Source organism: Leptosomus discolor, chromosome 1, assembly GCF_034619465.1.
Source record: "Leptosomus discolor isolate bLepDis1 chromosome 1, bLepDis1.hap2, whole genome shotgun sequence".
NCBI lineage: Eukaryota > Metazoa > Chordata > Aves > Leptosomiformes > Leptosomidae > Leptosomus > Leptosomus discolor.
In genome coordinates this window covers 709,157-721,981 of record NC_141391.1, presented here as the reverse complement: position 1 = coordinate 721,981, position 12,825 = coordinate 709,157, and the positions used below count along the sequence as shown (strand labels likewise).

The 12,825-nt window shown below is 72.0% G+C and overlaps 1 protein-coding gene across 1 annotated transcript; it reads right to left on the bottom strand.

Annotated features, from left to right (window-relative positions):
- Positions 1-3,868: 3,868 nt before the first annotated feature.
- RHOG (ras homolog family member G) lies at positions 3,869-4,480 on the bottom strand. The gene has a single exon (XM_009950198.2). The coding sequence runs from the start codon at positions 4,470-4,472 to the stop codon at positions 3,897-3,899; it is 576 nt and encodes a 191-aa protein (XP_009948500.1). The 5' UTR covers positions 4,473-4,480; the 3' UTR covers positions 3,869-3,896.
- Between the last annotated feature and the right edge of the window lie 8,345 nt (positions 4,481-12,825).

Genomic DNA, 12,825 nt, shown 5'->3' with positions numbered 1-12,825 from the left:
GCTGGTGCTGGAGGTCCTCGCTCTGACGCCCGCGTGGCTTCCCCGGTGCTGTAGGGCTTGAGCGGGCAGCTCAGCGGCGCCGCTGCTGCTGCCCGGGAGGAGGGTGCTGGCGGTGACCCCCCGTCTGCGGGCGCAGCTGGGTGGGAGCTGGGTGCTGGCAGCGTCCCCAAGCTCCTCCGCTCCTCCCCACGTGCGGCCGGTGGAAGGGGCCACGGGGCTCGCAGGGGCCATGGCCACAGCCCAGGAGGGCTTGGCCGCATCCTGCACGGGGAGGCAGCGGGGAGCAGCCGGTGCTGTGCTTGGGGAGGTAGCACCGGGCTCGCTCCTGGGGCTCTCTGGAAGAGCAACGGGCAGGGGCAGAGGGCTGAGCCTGTCGGCGCCAGGAGCTGCCTTGAGTTTGGGGAGCTCGGTGCTTGCCGGGGCTCGCCGGCCGTGAAGGACCGACGTGGGTCCCCGCAGCTGCTCTCCACGTGAACGCAGCAGCCGCCACCACCAGTCCCCCGGGATGTCCCCACGCCCGTCCCTGCGCTCCCAGGGCTTGGGCAGAGCCTTCTCCAGCAGGAGCTGCGGCACGCTGGCCCCTGGCCCTGGCTGAGCCTTCGAGCGGGTCCTGCCACACGTGTGTCCACCCGTGGGTGTCCCCCCCCCGCGCCGTGCCGGGCTCCATCCCTCTCCCCTGCCTGCATGCGTGTCCCCCCGGCAGCCTCTGCGCCTTGGCCTTGAGGTCGGAATAAAGCACTGAGTATTTTTGTGAGCTCTCTGCAAGCTCTGCGCCGCTTCCAGCCGGTGCACGGCCCCGGCACGGCCAGCGGGTCCCATCCCTTCCCGGGACCCCGGGCCAGGGTGAGGGCTGGGGCTGGGGGGGGGCAGGTCGTGGCCCCTGGGGAGCTGGGGCTGGGGTGGGGGATGCAGACGCTGGGTGTTGAAGCTGGGGTGCAGGACGTGGGTCACTGGGGTGCGGGATGGGGATCCTGGGTGTTGGGGCTGGGGGGTGGGACGTGAGCCCCGGGGCGCTGGGCTGCAGGACATGGACCCCCGGTGCTGGGTGAGGCCAGGGCAAACTCGGCGGGACTGGAGGAGGCTGGGAACCGGGCTGGAGGCACTGGAGGCACTGGAGGTGCGGTGCTGTGGGGCTGAGTCCACCCCGCAGCTGGCCGCTCTGCTCCCCACCCAGCCCCGGCGGGCGCTGACTCTGCCGTGGGGCCAGCGGGGCCGGGGGCCAGTGCAGCCCCGGGGAGGGGAGCCCAGGGCTGGGGTGGGAGCAGCTGGGGTACGGAGCACGGTGCTGGGAGTGAGCAGGGGCCAGGGGAGCTGCCTGGTGCCTCAGTTTCCCTCCGGCCCCATGCTGGGGGCTGCTGGTGGGGCCGTGGTGAGGCCCTGACCTCATACAGCCGGGCTGGGAGCAGCTGGGAGGGGAAGAGCCATGAGCTCATCCCGCCCGGAGCAGAGCAGGGCTGCGTCCCGCTGCCTCTCGGCATCCTGCCCTGGGGTCCCCGCCTCCTCCCAGCACCCGCTCCTTCGCCTGCAGCCCTGGCCCCCAAAGGAGGGACACCCGCCCCCCCCCCCAGCACAGCCCATCCCCCCCCAGTTGATAGTGGGGAGGAAGGTCAGACCCTGCTGCTGCAGCAGGAGCAGGACACGGCCATGGGGGTCCAGTATGGAGGGAGGAGGACATGGATATGGGGATCCAGTATGGAGGGAGCAGGACACGGCCATGGGGATCCAGTATGGAGGGAGCAGGACATGGATATGGGGATCCAGTATGGAGGGAGCAGGACACGGCCATGGGGATCCAGTACGGAGGGAGCAGGACACAGATATGGGGATCCCATATGGAGGGAGCAGGACACGGCCGTGGGGATCCCCCATGGAGGGAGCAGGACATGGACGTGGGGATCCCCCATGGAGGGAGCAGGACACAGATATGGGGATCCCATATGGAGGGAGCAGGACACGGCCGTGGGGATCCCCCATGGAGGGAGCAGGACATGGACGTGGGGATCCCCCATGGAGGGAGCAGGACACAGATATGGGGATCCCATATGGAGGGAGCAGGACACGGCCGTGGGGATCCCCCACGGATCCTGCAAGCCCGCCAGCGCGCAGCCCAGCCCCCCGGGGATGAGCCAGGGCTGTGCCCCAGCGTCGCGGGCTCCCGGGCTGGGGGGCCGGGGGGGGGCCACGCTTTGCCCCCGCTCCCGGGAGGCCGCAGCAAGGGACACGGCCGGTGCCACCAACGGGACATGGCCGGAGCCACCCCGCCTCGTGGCACCATCGCCCACGCCGGCCCCCGGCGGCCCCCCGGCTCCGGCCGGGAAATGGCAGGAGGGAACAAAGGCGGCTTGTGGCGGGCGCCGGGTCTCTGCCCTTCCTGCGGGAAGGCCCCGGAGCCGGACAAGGGGCCCGTGTGCGCGGCAGCGGGGGCCCTGCCAGGCCTCGCCGGATCCGGCCGCCGGCCAGCACGTGCCGGCAGCCGGCGGGGGCTGGCGAGGGGGCGGCGAGCGCGGCCGAGCAGCCGGGACTGCTGCCATCGTCATCCTCAGGAGTCGGCCACAGGGCCCGGGGTCCCCCAGGACACCCCACAGCCACCCCGGCACGGGGACACGGGGCTCTGGCCTCTGGCTGCAGCTCCGGAGCGGGGCAGGACAGGGCAGAGCCAGAGCTGGGGTGGCTGGAGGGGCCCCCTCGCTCCTGCAGGGCCCTGGGCCCACCCCTGCCATGTCCCCTTCCCACCCGGCACAACACCCCCATGGCCACCTCCTGCCATGTCCCCATCCCTACCCCTTGCAATGCCCCCAAGTCCCCCCTGCAGCAGGAGGGGGTCTCAGTGCTGGCCCTGAGTGGCCATGGGGGGGTGGCCGGGGGTCAGGGCCGGCCATGGCAGGGGCACCCTGGGCTTCCCCTGGCCACAGCCCCCACCAGGCAGAGACACCCCGGCAGGCAGCGGCGCTGGACCCTCGGCTCAGCCCGGGCAGGGCGAAGGGTCGCGCCCCAGCTTGGGGTGGGGGCACCTGTGTGCGTCCCCCCCCGGGGTGTCCCCGTCCCCGGGGCAGGCGGGCATGCACAGGAGAGCACAGGAGACGGGGAGCCTGGGCAGGTCTCTTTATTTCAGGAGAAGCAACTCGGGGAGCGGCTGGTTACAGGCAAGTCCCGCTGCCCTGCGGAGCCCCGGCACCGGCCGGCGAGGGAACCCGCTCCTCGGGCAGAGCCCACCGGCAGCGCCGGCTCCGCTCTCGCCAGGGCTGGGTTTCACCAGGCGCTGGCCCCAGGGAGCCGGCGACGCTGCGCCGGGCTGGGCTCACCCCAAACACCCACCCAGGAGACCCCCTGGCGCAACCGCCGGGACCCCACGGCAGGACGGGATGCTCGGAGGCGGCCGAGCGCTGGGGAGGGGCTGAGGGCCTCCCCCCCACCACAGCCCCGCTGGGGCAGGGCATGGGGGTGGCAGGTCCCTGCGGGGGGTGCTCGAGGTGGGGGTGGCAGGTCCCTGTGGGGTGCTCAGGGCAGGATGGGGGGCTGGGGGGGGCGGTTCAGCCACCCCGGGTGTCCCCTTCTTGGGAAGTGTTGCTCTGCGCCGGGACTGGAGAGGCGTCACCCCAAAAGGGAACGCTGACAGCCAGGGCCGGGAGGGGGGTCCCACGGGGCTGGGGGAGCCCCGCTGCCCCCCCGGGGCGGAAGGCCAGTTAGTGCAAACGAGGTCTGTATTATTAAAGCTGGCGGCTTCGGGCTGGTGGCCCCGGTCCTGCCATCCCCGGGGCTGGGGGGGCAGCGAGGCTCAGGGAGGTGCTGGGGTGGGTGGGGGGTTCTGGCAGTGCCGGGCAGTGTCTTGGGGGGGGGGGACACGGCGAGGCCAGGGCAGGGACGGGATTGTCTCTTGCTGGTCGCCGGCAGCCCCGTCACAAGAGGACGCAGGGCTTCTTGGGCTTAGCCGGGACGGGGTTGAGCACGGCCCTCACCGCCTCGGTGAAGACATCCTTGATGCCCTCCTGGTTGAGCGCCGAGCACTCCAGGTACTTGACGGCGCGGATCTGCTTGGAGAGGCTGACGCCTTGCTGGGTGGTAATGGGCGCCTGGTTCTGCTCCTTGAGCCGCTTCATGGTCTCGGGGTTGTTTCTCAGATCCTTCTTGGTGCCGACGAGGAGGATGGGCACGCTGGGGCAGTGGTGGCACACCTCCGGGTACCACTTGTGCTTGACGTTCTCGTAGGAAGGCGGACTGGCGATGGAGAAGCAGATGATGAAGACGTTGGTCTGGGGGTAGGAAAGCGTCCGGAGGCGGTCGTACTCCTCCTGGCCGGCCGTGTCCCACAGGTTTAAGTTAATAGTCCTGCCGTCCACCGTGTTCTGGGCGCTGTAGTTGTCGAAGACGGTGGGGATGTACTCCTTGGGGAAGGCGTTGGTGGTGTAGCAGATGAGCAGGCAGGTCTTCCCCACCGCCCCGTCGCCCACCACCACGCACTTGATGCTCTGCATCCCCGCGGCTCGGCGTCCCTCTTCAGCAGCCTGCGGGGAAGGGAGGAGGGTCAGCAGAGGGGGACGCGCCAGGGTTGGGGTCACCGTGGTCCCTCTGCTCGGGCACCCCGAGGCCGGAGGGTGCCGAGGGGCAGGTTGCGCTTGGTTCACCCTCTGTCCCCGCTCCGTCCCGCAGCCCAGGTGGGCTCCCTGGCCAGGCAATCCCTGGCAGCTGAGACCCCCCCTCGGTGGGAAACCGCGTCCCCCGACCCAGGGCAAACGCGTGTGCCGCCATGGCCAGCGCACACGGGGACCGCGTCGTCCCCAGGACGGTGCTCCCGGGACAGCCAGGCAGTTGCAGCGCCCTGTGCCACGCCGTGCCGTGCCTCCAGCTCGGTACGGGAAGGTGGGCAGCGGGGCACGCAGCCCAGGGGTGAATTTGGGCTGTGGGAGCGCGTGGGGTGCCGCCGTGCACCCCGACCCCGAGGGCTGCGCACGCCAAGCGGGGCACGGGCCGGGCTGGTGCCGCTGGCGCCGCGGCCGCTCCGGCAGCTGTTCATCCCCGAGCCCGGTGCCCGTCTCCCCTGTCGGCTTTCCTCGGGGTCCCTCTGCGATGGCCGCTAAGGGCCGCATCCTGCCGCAGGCCGGAGCCGGGTGCTGCCGAGCCGCTCGGCGTGGGGGGCACCGCACGGTGCCGGGGGGCGGGAGGGTGCCCACCCACGGGGCTGGCGGCCCCTTTCCCCGCTGGGATCCGGCTGTCGGCTGCCCAGCGGGATCCATCATGGCGGGAGGGTCATCACATGCCGCAGCGATGATGAGGGAGCGGAGGGGCCGGCGATGCTGCACCGGCCCAGAGCCCCGGGGTTGGGGGGCAGAGCCCCCCCCAGGGCTGCAGGGCCGGGACAGTGTGGCGAAGGAAGGGCGAAGGGGCCGTGCCCCCCGCCCCGAGCCCCCAGCGGGCCGGATCCTGCCCCCTCGGATGGGGAAGTCGCTCTTCCTCTTCCCGCCCTGACACCCGGCTTCCTGCCCGCGGCGGGGCCGCCTGTGCCGTGACCCCCGCCCTGCCTGGCTCCCTGCCGGCACCCCCTGTACAGGCAGGACAAGCGGGGGGGGGGGGGGGGGGCCAGGCCTGAACGCTGCCGAAGCTGCCCTGCTGTGCCCTGCCTCAGTTTCCCCACTGCAAAACTCATTCCCTGGTGGTGGCAGGGGGTCTTCAGCCCGGCCGCGGCAGCGGGGAGCAGGGGGGCCATGGCGGGCAGCCCTGCCCGCAGCAGGAACACCCCTGACCGCAGCAGGGATCCTGGGGTGTCACCAATAAACACCCGGCCTTTGGCCTCGAGTTTGGTCCCCACTTCGGTCACCAAGGCAGCCCCGAGGGTTTCCTCGCACCCACGGCCGGGCTGCCCTGGGCGGGGGGCGGCTCAGTGGAGGGGCAGGCGGGTGGGCAGCAGCGGGACCCCCGCCGGGGTCTGCGGGGCTTGGAGCAGCGGTACGAGGCCGGGGTGGTGGGAGAAGGGGCGGAGGGGTGGGAGCAGGAGCAGGGTGATGGGGACAGGAGCAGGGCGATGGCAGATGGGGACAGGAGCAGGGTGTTGGGGACAGGAGCAGGGCGATGGGAGACGGGGCTCCCTCCGGAGCCGCGCAGGGTCACCTGTCTCCAGGGACGGGCACCCTCCCCGGGGGGCTGCAACGGGCACCCCGCTGCCCCAGGCTGTGGGACCTCTCTGATCCACCTGGGACCTGTTCCCCCCCGCCATCGTCCGCACGGCGCGGGGGGCACGGGCACCCCCTCGCCCTCCCTCAGCCCCTCCGGGGCGGCTGGCAGCGCTGCAGCAGATTTTTTTTTTTTTTTTTCCTTTTCTGATGAGATCGGGTTGAAGAAGAGATGGCAAAAAATAAGAATTTTCCTGGAAAGCCATTTGGGTTTGTATTTCACATTTAAATTCTCTTCTCGTCCCAAGGCAAAGGCTGGCGGGCGCTGGGCAGCCGGGAGCTGGAGGCAGCCGCTCCCTGGATGAAATAACCCCAAACTGGGCTGGAATTTGTGAAAAAAACCACCCCAAAGGTTATTTCTAAATCCCAGCCTTTGGTTTCCTTCACAAAACCGCCTGGGGAGCGTCTGTGCCCCCGGGGACCCCGCGGGGCTGGGTGGGAGACACACCAAGTGGCACCAGGCTCAGCCGGGGTCCCCCGCTGCAGGGATGTCACTGGGGGGGACCCGGTGGGGGCTGCAAGGGGACAGGGGATGCGACAGATGGGTAGGGCAGGGAGGTGGAGGGGCCTCGGGGGGGGGGTGAGGGGCAGCACGCGGGAGCAGGAGCCACCCCGGGGCACCGCGGTGGCACCCCATGAGCCCCCAATGAAACACGCAGCCCCCTGGCACCCCCAGGCTTCCGCTGTCCCCTATGGCCCAGGGGCACCCCAAGGTCCCCGGTGTCCCCACAGGCACCCCAAGGTCCCCGTAGCTGGGGAGCCATCCTGCAGCACATGGCGGGGCTCGGTGGAGGGTCCCCGCTGCACCCCAGGCTGGTGGTGTGACACCGGGGGATCCCCCCGGGGCTGGGCCAGCGGGTGCCAGCCAGGGTCACCCAGCTGAGGTGGGAGTCAGAGGGGTCCCGCAGCAGCCCCGGACCCCAGGTCGGGGGGGGGGGGGGGGGCAGTTTGATGCCCCGAGAGGCTGGTGGGGGCACCCCAGGGAGTACTGGGATCCCGGAGACAGAGCAGGGATGGCCCCCTGAGCACCCCACGACAGCCCCGCAGAGGCACCCCCAAACCCTGCAGCTTGGCACCCTCAAACTGGCCATGGGGCCGCAGGCACCCCGGGGTGAGCTGGCACCCAGTGAGCACCCATCCCCATCCCGGGAGAGGCCCAGGCTGAGTCAGGGGGGCTGCTAAGGAGGGGATGAGGAGCAAGTGGAAACGCTCGTGCCCATGACAGTGTGGCTGCTACGGGGAAGCGGAGGAGAGGAGGAGGAGGAGGAGGAGGAGAGGAGGAGGCAGCAGGCCATGGGCCGCTTCTCCACCACCCAGGGCGTCCAGTGCCGGGCACAGGGCGAGTGGCGCGACAAGGGGACCCACAGGCACAGCTGTGCCACCTGCGTGCCCAGGGCGAGCTGCTCGCCGAGGAGGGGTCTCGGTGCAGATACGAGCCCCCCAGCAGCCAAAGCCCCAAGGCCCCCCCTCTCTGGGTGCCAGGGAGGGCAACGCGGGCAGCAGGAGGGTTTTGGCCCCAGCCCCGCTCGGAGCTGCCCCTCCGCGACACCACACTCCTGCCCCATTCCCACGGCCCACGCCAAATCCCCTCGGCTGTCGTGGGGGCCACCCGTGTTCCTGACCCACAGCTGCATGGGCCCCCCAACAGGAGGGGAGGTGGGAGCTGTGCTGAACTGGGACCAGGACGGGGCTGAGGGGTTGCAGGGTGGCATCCCCACGGTGGCACCCCCACCTTCCCAGCCCTACGCCCCGGCCTCCGGGAGGGGAACTGGAGGAGGAAGAGGAAGAGTGGGAGCACGGGGGGGGTGGCGCACAGTGCCAGGCCCTGGGGCTCAGCACCCTCCACCCCAGCAGGACCCCGGCCACCCTCGGCACCACTGGGGTGCTCAGCCGGGATGTGGGGTGCTGGGGAGGGGGTGCGGGTGGGTGAGCGGGGCTGCGGGTGACACACAGCGACGCCCCCCCCCAAACGAATCGCCACCCGCCAGGACGGGAAAAGCGACTCATCTCTTCTTCTTCGGCAGAAAAGGGAAGCAAAACCCGCTCTCGCCCTCTCTCCCGGCCGGGACATCCCCCCGCCGGGTTTTTCCGCCGGGGGCAGCGGAGCAGCTGCCCCCACCCGCCCCGGGCTCCCCTCCCGCTGCCGGCCCGGCCCTGCGGCACCCACCCGGGGCCCGTCCCGACCAAACCGAGCCAAGGCGGCACCGTGCGCCCTGCACCCCACGCCCTGCACCCCACACAGTGCCCCTCGCACCCTGCACCCCACGCCCTGCACCCCACGCCACACACCCTGCACTCCACACCCTGCACCCCACACCCTGCAACCCACACAGTGCGCCCTGCACCCCACACCCTGCACCCCACACAGTGCCCCTCGCACCCCACGCTGCACACCCTGCACCCCACACCCCACCCCACAAGCGGCGCACAGCGCGCTGCGCGCAACCGCTCCCACATCACACGCCGGCCGCTGCGCAGCCCGCGCCGCACCCCGCACCCCGCACCCTGCACCCCGCACCTCGCACCCCGCACCCTGCACCTTGCACCCCGCACCCTGCACCTTGCACCCCGCACCTCACACCCCGCACCCTGCACCTCGTACCCCGCACCTCGCACCCCGTATCACGCACCTCGCACCCCGTATCACGCACCCCACCCCCCACCACAGGCGCCCCACACTGCACTCTGCACCCCATGCCGTGCACCCTGCACCCCACGCCGTGCACCCTGCACCCCACGCCGTGCACCCTGCACCCCGCCCCCCGCCCGCAGGAGCAGCGGCTGCCGCCTGCCCGGCGCAGCGCGTCCATCCCGGCCGGACCCGCCCAGAACGACCCGGGGCGGGGGTCTGCAGCCACGACCGGCCGGGGTCGCTCCCGCCCCACCCCCCCCCCCCCCCGGCCCAGCGGGCAGAAAGGGGGAACTCGGAGTCCCCAAATACCCCGCGGGGCCGAGCGGGGCGGCGGGGGGGGGGGGGGGGGGGGCGGTTCGCGCCGCGGCAGGTCCCGGTGCTGGCACCGGGCTGGGGTCTCCCTCGGCGGGACGTGCCCCGAGGTGCCGCCCCCGCTCCCCCGGCTCTGCCCCGGGCTCTGCCGCCGGGGCTGAAACAACCTCCCCGCCGAGCCGCAGGATTTTGGTGATTTCCCTCGTTTTCCAGCTCCAGGCTCGCCGTGACCGACCCCCTCCCGGGATTTCCCCGCCGGGCCGGGGAGCGCCGCCGCCGGGTCCCCTCTGCCCCTCGGCTGCTCCCGCCTGCCCGAGGCACCGCCACAACCGGCAGCGCCGGGGGCCGGAGCTGGCCCAGACCCCCCCGGGGCGACGCTGCCCGAGCCGGGGCCAGCCCCGACCCGACCCGGAGGTGGGAAGGGGGCAGCGTTGGCCAGGGCTGCTCCTGGTCAGACGGGGTGGCCCGTGTCGGGGGGGGAACCTGGGATGGATGGAGGGATGGACCCAGGGGTGGTGGATGGATGGATGTATGGAGCCAGAGATGGATGGATGGATGGATGGATGGATGGATGGATGGATGGATGGATGGAGGTAGAGACCCAGGGGTGATGGATGGATGAATGGATGGATGGCCCCAGGGATGGATGGATTGATGGGTGGAGGTATGGACCCAGGGGTGGTGGATGGATGGAGGTATGGAGCCAGAGATGGATGGATGGATGGTATGGATGGATGGATGGATGGATGGATGGATGGATGGATGGATGGAGGTAGAGACCCAGGGGTGATGGATGGACAGATGGATGGTGGAGGGATGGATGGGGGTGAGGGATGGATGATGGATAGTCGATGGGATGGATGGATGATGGACAGGTGTGTGGGCCCAGCCAGGCCAGACCACACTCCACAGCCTCAGGGTGAGAAAACAGCCCGGCACTGCTCACACCGACAGCGGAGGCACCAGGACAGTTCGGCACCCCCTGACACCACGGTCAAACCAAAGCTGCAGGTGCGGGATGCCGGACCCCCTGCCCCCCAGCCCCCGCAGGGCGCACACCACGCCTACACCCACTGCTGGCTGCAGCACCGCTGCGACGAGCTGTGCGGGCTTCAGGCACCTCCCGGCATCACCAGAAATATCCCTGCACCCACGGATGCTCCTGGCTCCCCGCAGTCCCAGCGCCAGCCCCACTGCCCACCCCAGCCGAAACACCGGCCGGGGGCTGGACGATGTCCCCGTGTGCCGCCACCAGCGCTTCGGCAGCTTCTCCTTCCACCAAGAAAGGAGGAGCGAGCCCAGCGGGACCCCAGCCCACGGCACCATGCGCCCACCGCATCCCCACAGGGGGGCACACGTCCCCCAGGGCGCTCGGGGACGCACGGGTACCCCTGCTCTGCGGTGAGCCGGCAGCGGGACGGCACCGAGAGGCGGCACAAGCCGAACTGGGAGCCGTTGTTTGCCAAAGGGCACGGCGCACCCCCCCACAGCCCCCACGGCCCCACGCCAGGGCTGCAGCATGCACCGCGGCGCCTGCGTCGTGCCTGCGGCAGCACGTGCTGCAGCGTGTGATCGCGTGTGCCAGCGACGGGCGGGCGGGTTGCAGCGCGCGGTGTTGCAACACGCGTGGCAGCGCGTACGGGACGTGCGGCGCATGTGGTAACGGGCGCATCGCGAGGTGGCTGCCATGCGGCGCCGTGTGGTGCCATGCGCGGGTGCTGCAGCGGGTGCGGCGGGCGTGTCTGCAGTGACGTGCAGCGCGGCGCGTGCAGTGTGCGTGCAGTGCCCCGCCGGGTGCGGTGCTGCGCCTTTCAACGGGTGCAGCGGGTGTGGCAGTGGGGCGCCTGGGGTGCAGCAGGTGCAGTGGGCGGTGCAGCGGGCACAGGGGTGCAGTGAGCACTGGGTGCAGCGCAGTGGGCAGTGCAGCGGGCACCGGGTGCAGTGCAGTGAGAGTACTGGGTACAGTGCAGCGGGCACAGGGTGCAGTGAGCACTGGGTGCAGCGCAGTGGGCAGTGCAGCGGGCACCGGGTGCAGTGCAGCGGGCACAGGGTGCAGTGCAGTGCATGGGTACCAGGTGCAGCGCAGTGAGCGGTGGGCGCAGTGCAGTGACCAGTGCAGTGAGCACTGGGGTGCAGTGTAGCAGGCAAGGGGTGGAGCGCAGCGCAGTGACCCCGGGTGCAGTGCAGTGGGCAGCAAGTGCAGTGCAGGTAGCGGGCAGGGGTGCAGGGCCGCGCAATGACCCCGGGTGCAGTGCAGGGGCAGGGGGTGCAGTGCTGTGCCCCCGGGTGCAGTGCAGTGGGCAGGGGGTGCAGTGCAGGGGCAGGGGGTGCAGCGCAGGGCAGCGGGCAGGGGGTGCAGTGCTGTGACCCCCGGGTGCAGTGCAGTGGGCAGGGGGTGCAGTGCAGGGGCAGTGGGTGCAGTGCAGGGGCAGGGGGTGCAGCGCTGTGACCCCGGGTGCAGTGCAGCAGGCAGGGGGTGCATCGCAGCGGGCAGAGGGTGCAGTGCAGGGGCAGGGGGTGCAGCGCAGGGCAGAGGGCAGTGGGTGCAGTGCAGGGGGCAGGGGGTGCAGTGCTGTGACCCCGAGTGCAGTGCAGCAGGCAGGGGGTGCATCGCAGCGGGCAGAGGGTGCAGTGCAGGGGCAGGGGGTGCAGCGCAGGGCAGAGGGCAGTGGGTGCAGTGCAGGGGCAGGGGGTGCAGTGCTGTGACCCCGGGTGCAGTGCAGCAGGGCAGGGGGTGCATCGCAGCGGGCAGAGGGGTGCAGTGCAGGGGCAGGGGGTGCAGCGCAGGGCAGAGGGCAGTGGGTGCAGTGCAGGGGCAGGGGGTGCAGCGCTGTGACCCCGGGTGCAGCGCAGGGGCAGGGGGTGCAGCGCAGGGGCAGGGGGGTGCAGCGCAGGGGCAGGGGGTGCAGTGCAGCGCAGGGGCAGGGGGTGCAGCGCAGGGGCAGGGTGTGCAGCGCAGGGGCAGGGGGTGCAGCGCAGGGCAGCGGGCAGGGGGTGCAGCGCTGTGACCCCGGGTGCAGCGCAGGGGCAGGGGGTGCAGCGCAGGGCAGCGGGCAGGGGGTGCAGCGCAGGGGCAGGGGGTGCAGCGCCGCGCAGTGACCCCGGGTGCAGCGCAGCGCCCCCTGGCGCTCAGCCCCCCCCCCCCCCCCGCGCAGCGCGGGGCGCACCCCTGCCCTTCCGCTCGTGCAGCGCGCGGCGCGGCGCGTGCAGGGCGGGGGGAGGGGGGGGGGGAAGGGGGGCGAAGGGGGCGGCAGCGGGGGGCTCCGGGCCGGTTCTGTCCCCGCTCTGTCCCGGGGCCGCTCCCGGGCTGCGCTGGGCGGCTGGGGCCGGCACCCCCGTTGTCCCCGTTATCCGCCCCCCCCCCCCCCCCCCCCCCCCCGCCCCGCTCCGGCCAGTCCCGGCGCCGTCGCCCCCGCCCTGATCCCCGCGGGCGGCGCCTCCCGCCGCCCCGACCCCAAACCGGACCCGGTCCCGGGGCCAGCACCCCCCGGCAGCGGGACCCCCATCCCTCTCCGGGTGCCCGCATCTCGGTAGCGGGACCCACCCCCCCCAGCTCTCCCGGACGGCGACCCCCGGCCCGCACTCACCCCGGGGCATGGCGCGGCGGGCGCGGGGCCGGAGCGGCGGCGGCGGCAGCAGGAGGAGGAGGAGGGAGGAGGAGGAAGTCTGCGGCCTCCTCCTCCCGTGGCCCCCGGGCGGTCCCGCGGAGAAACTTCA

Coding starts and splice junctions, on each gene's coding strand:
- RHOG (XM_009950198.2), bottom strand. CDS start 4,472: ATGCAGAGCATCAAGTGCGTGGTGGTGGGCGACGGGGCGGTGGGGAAG.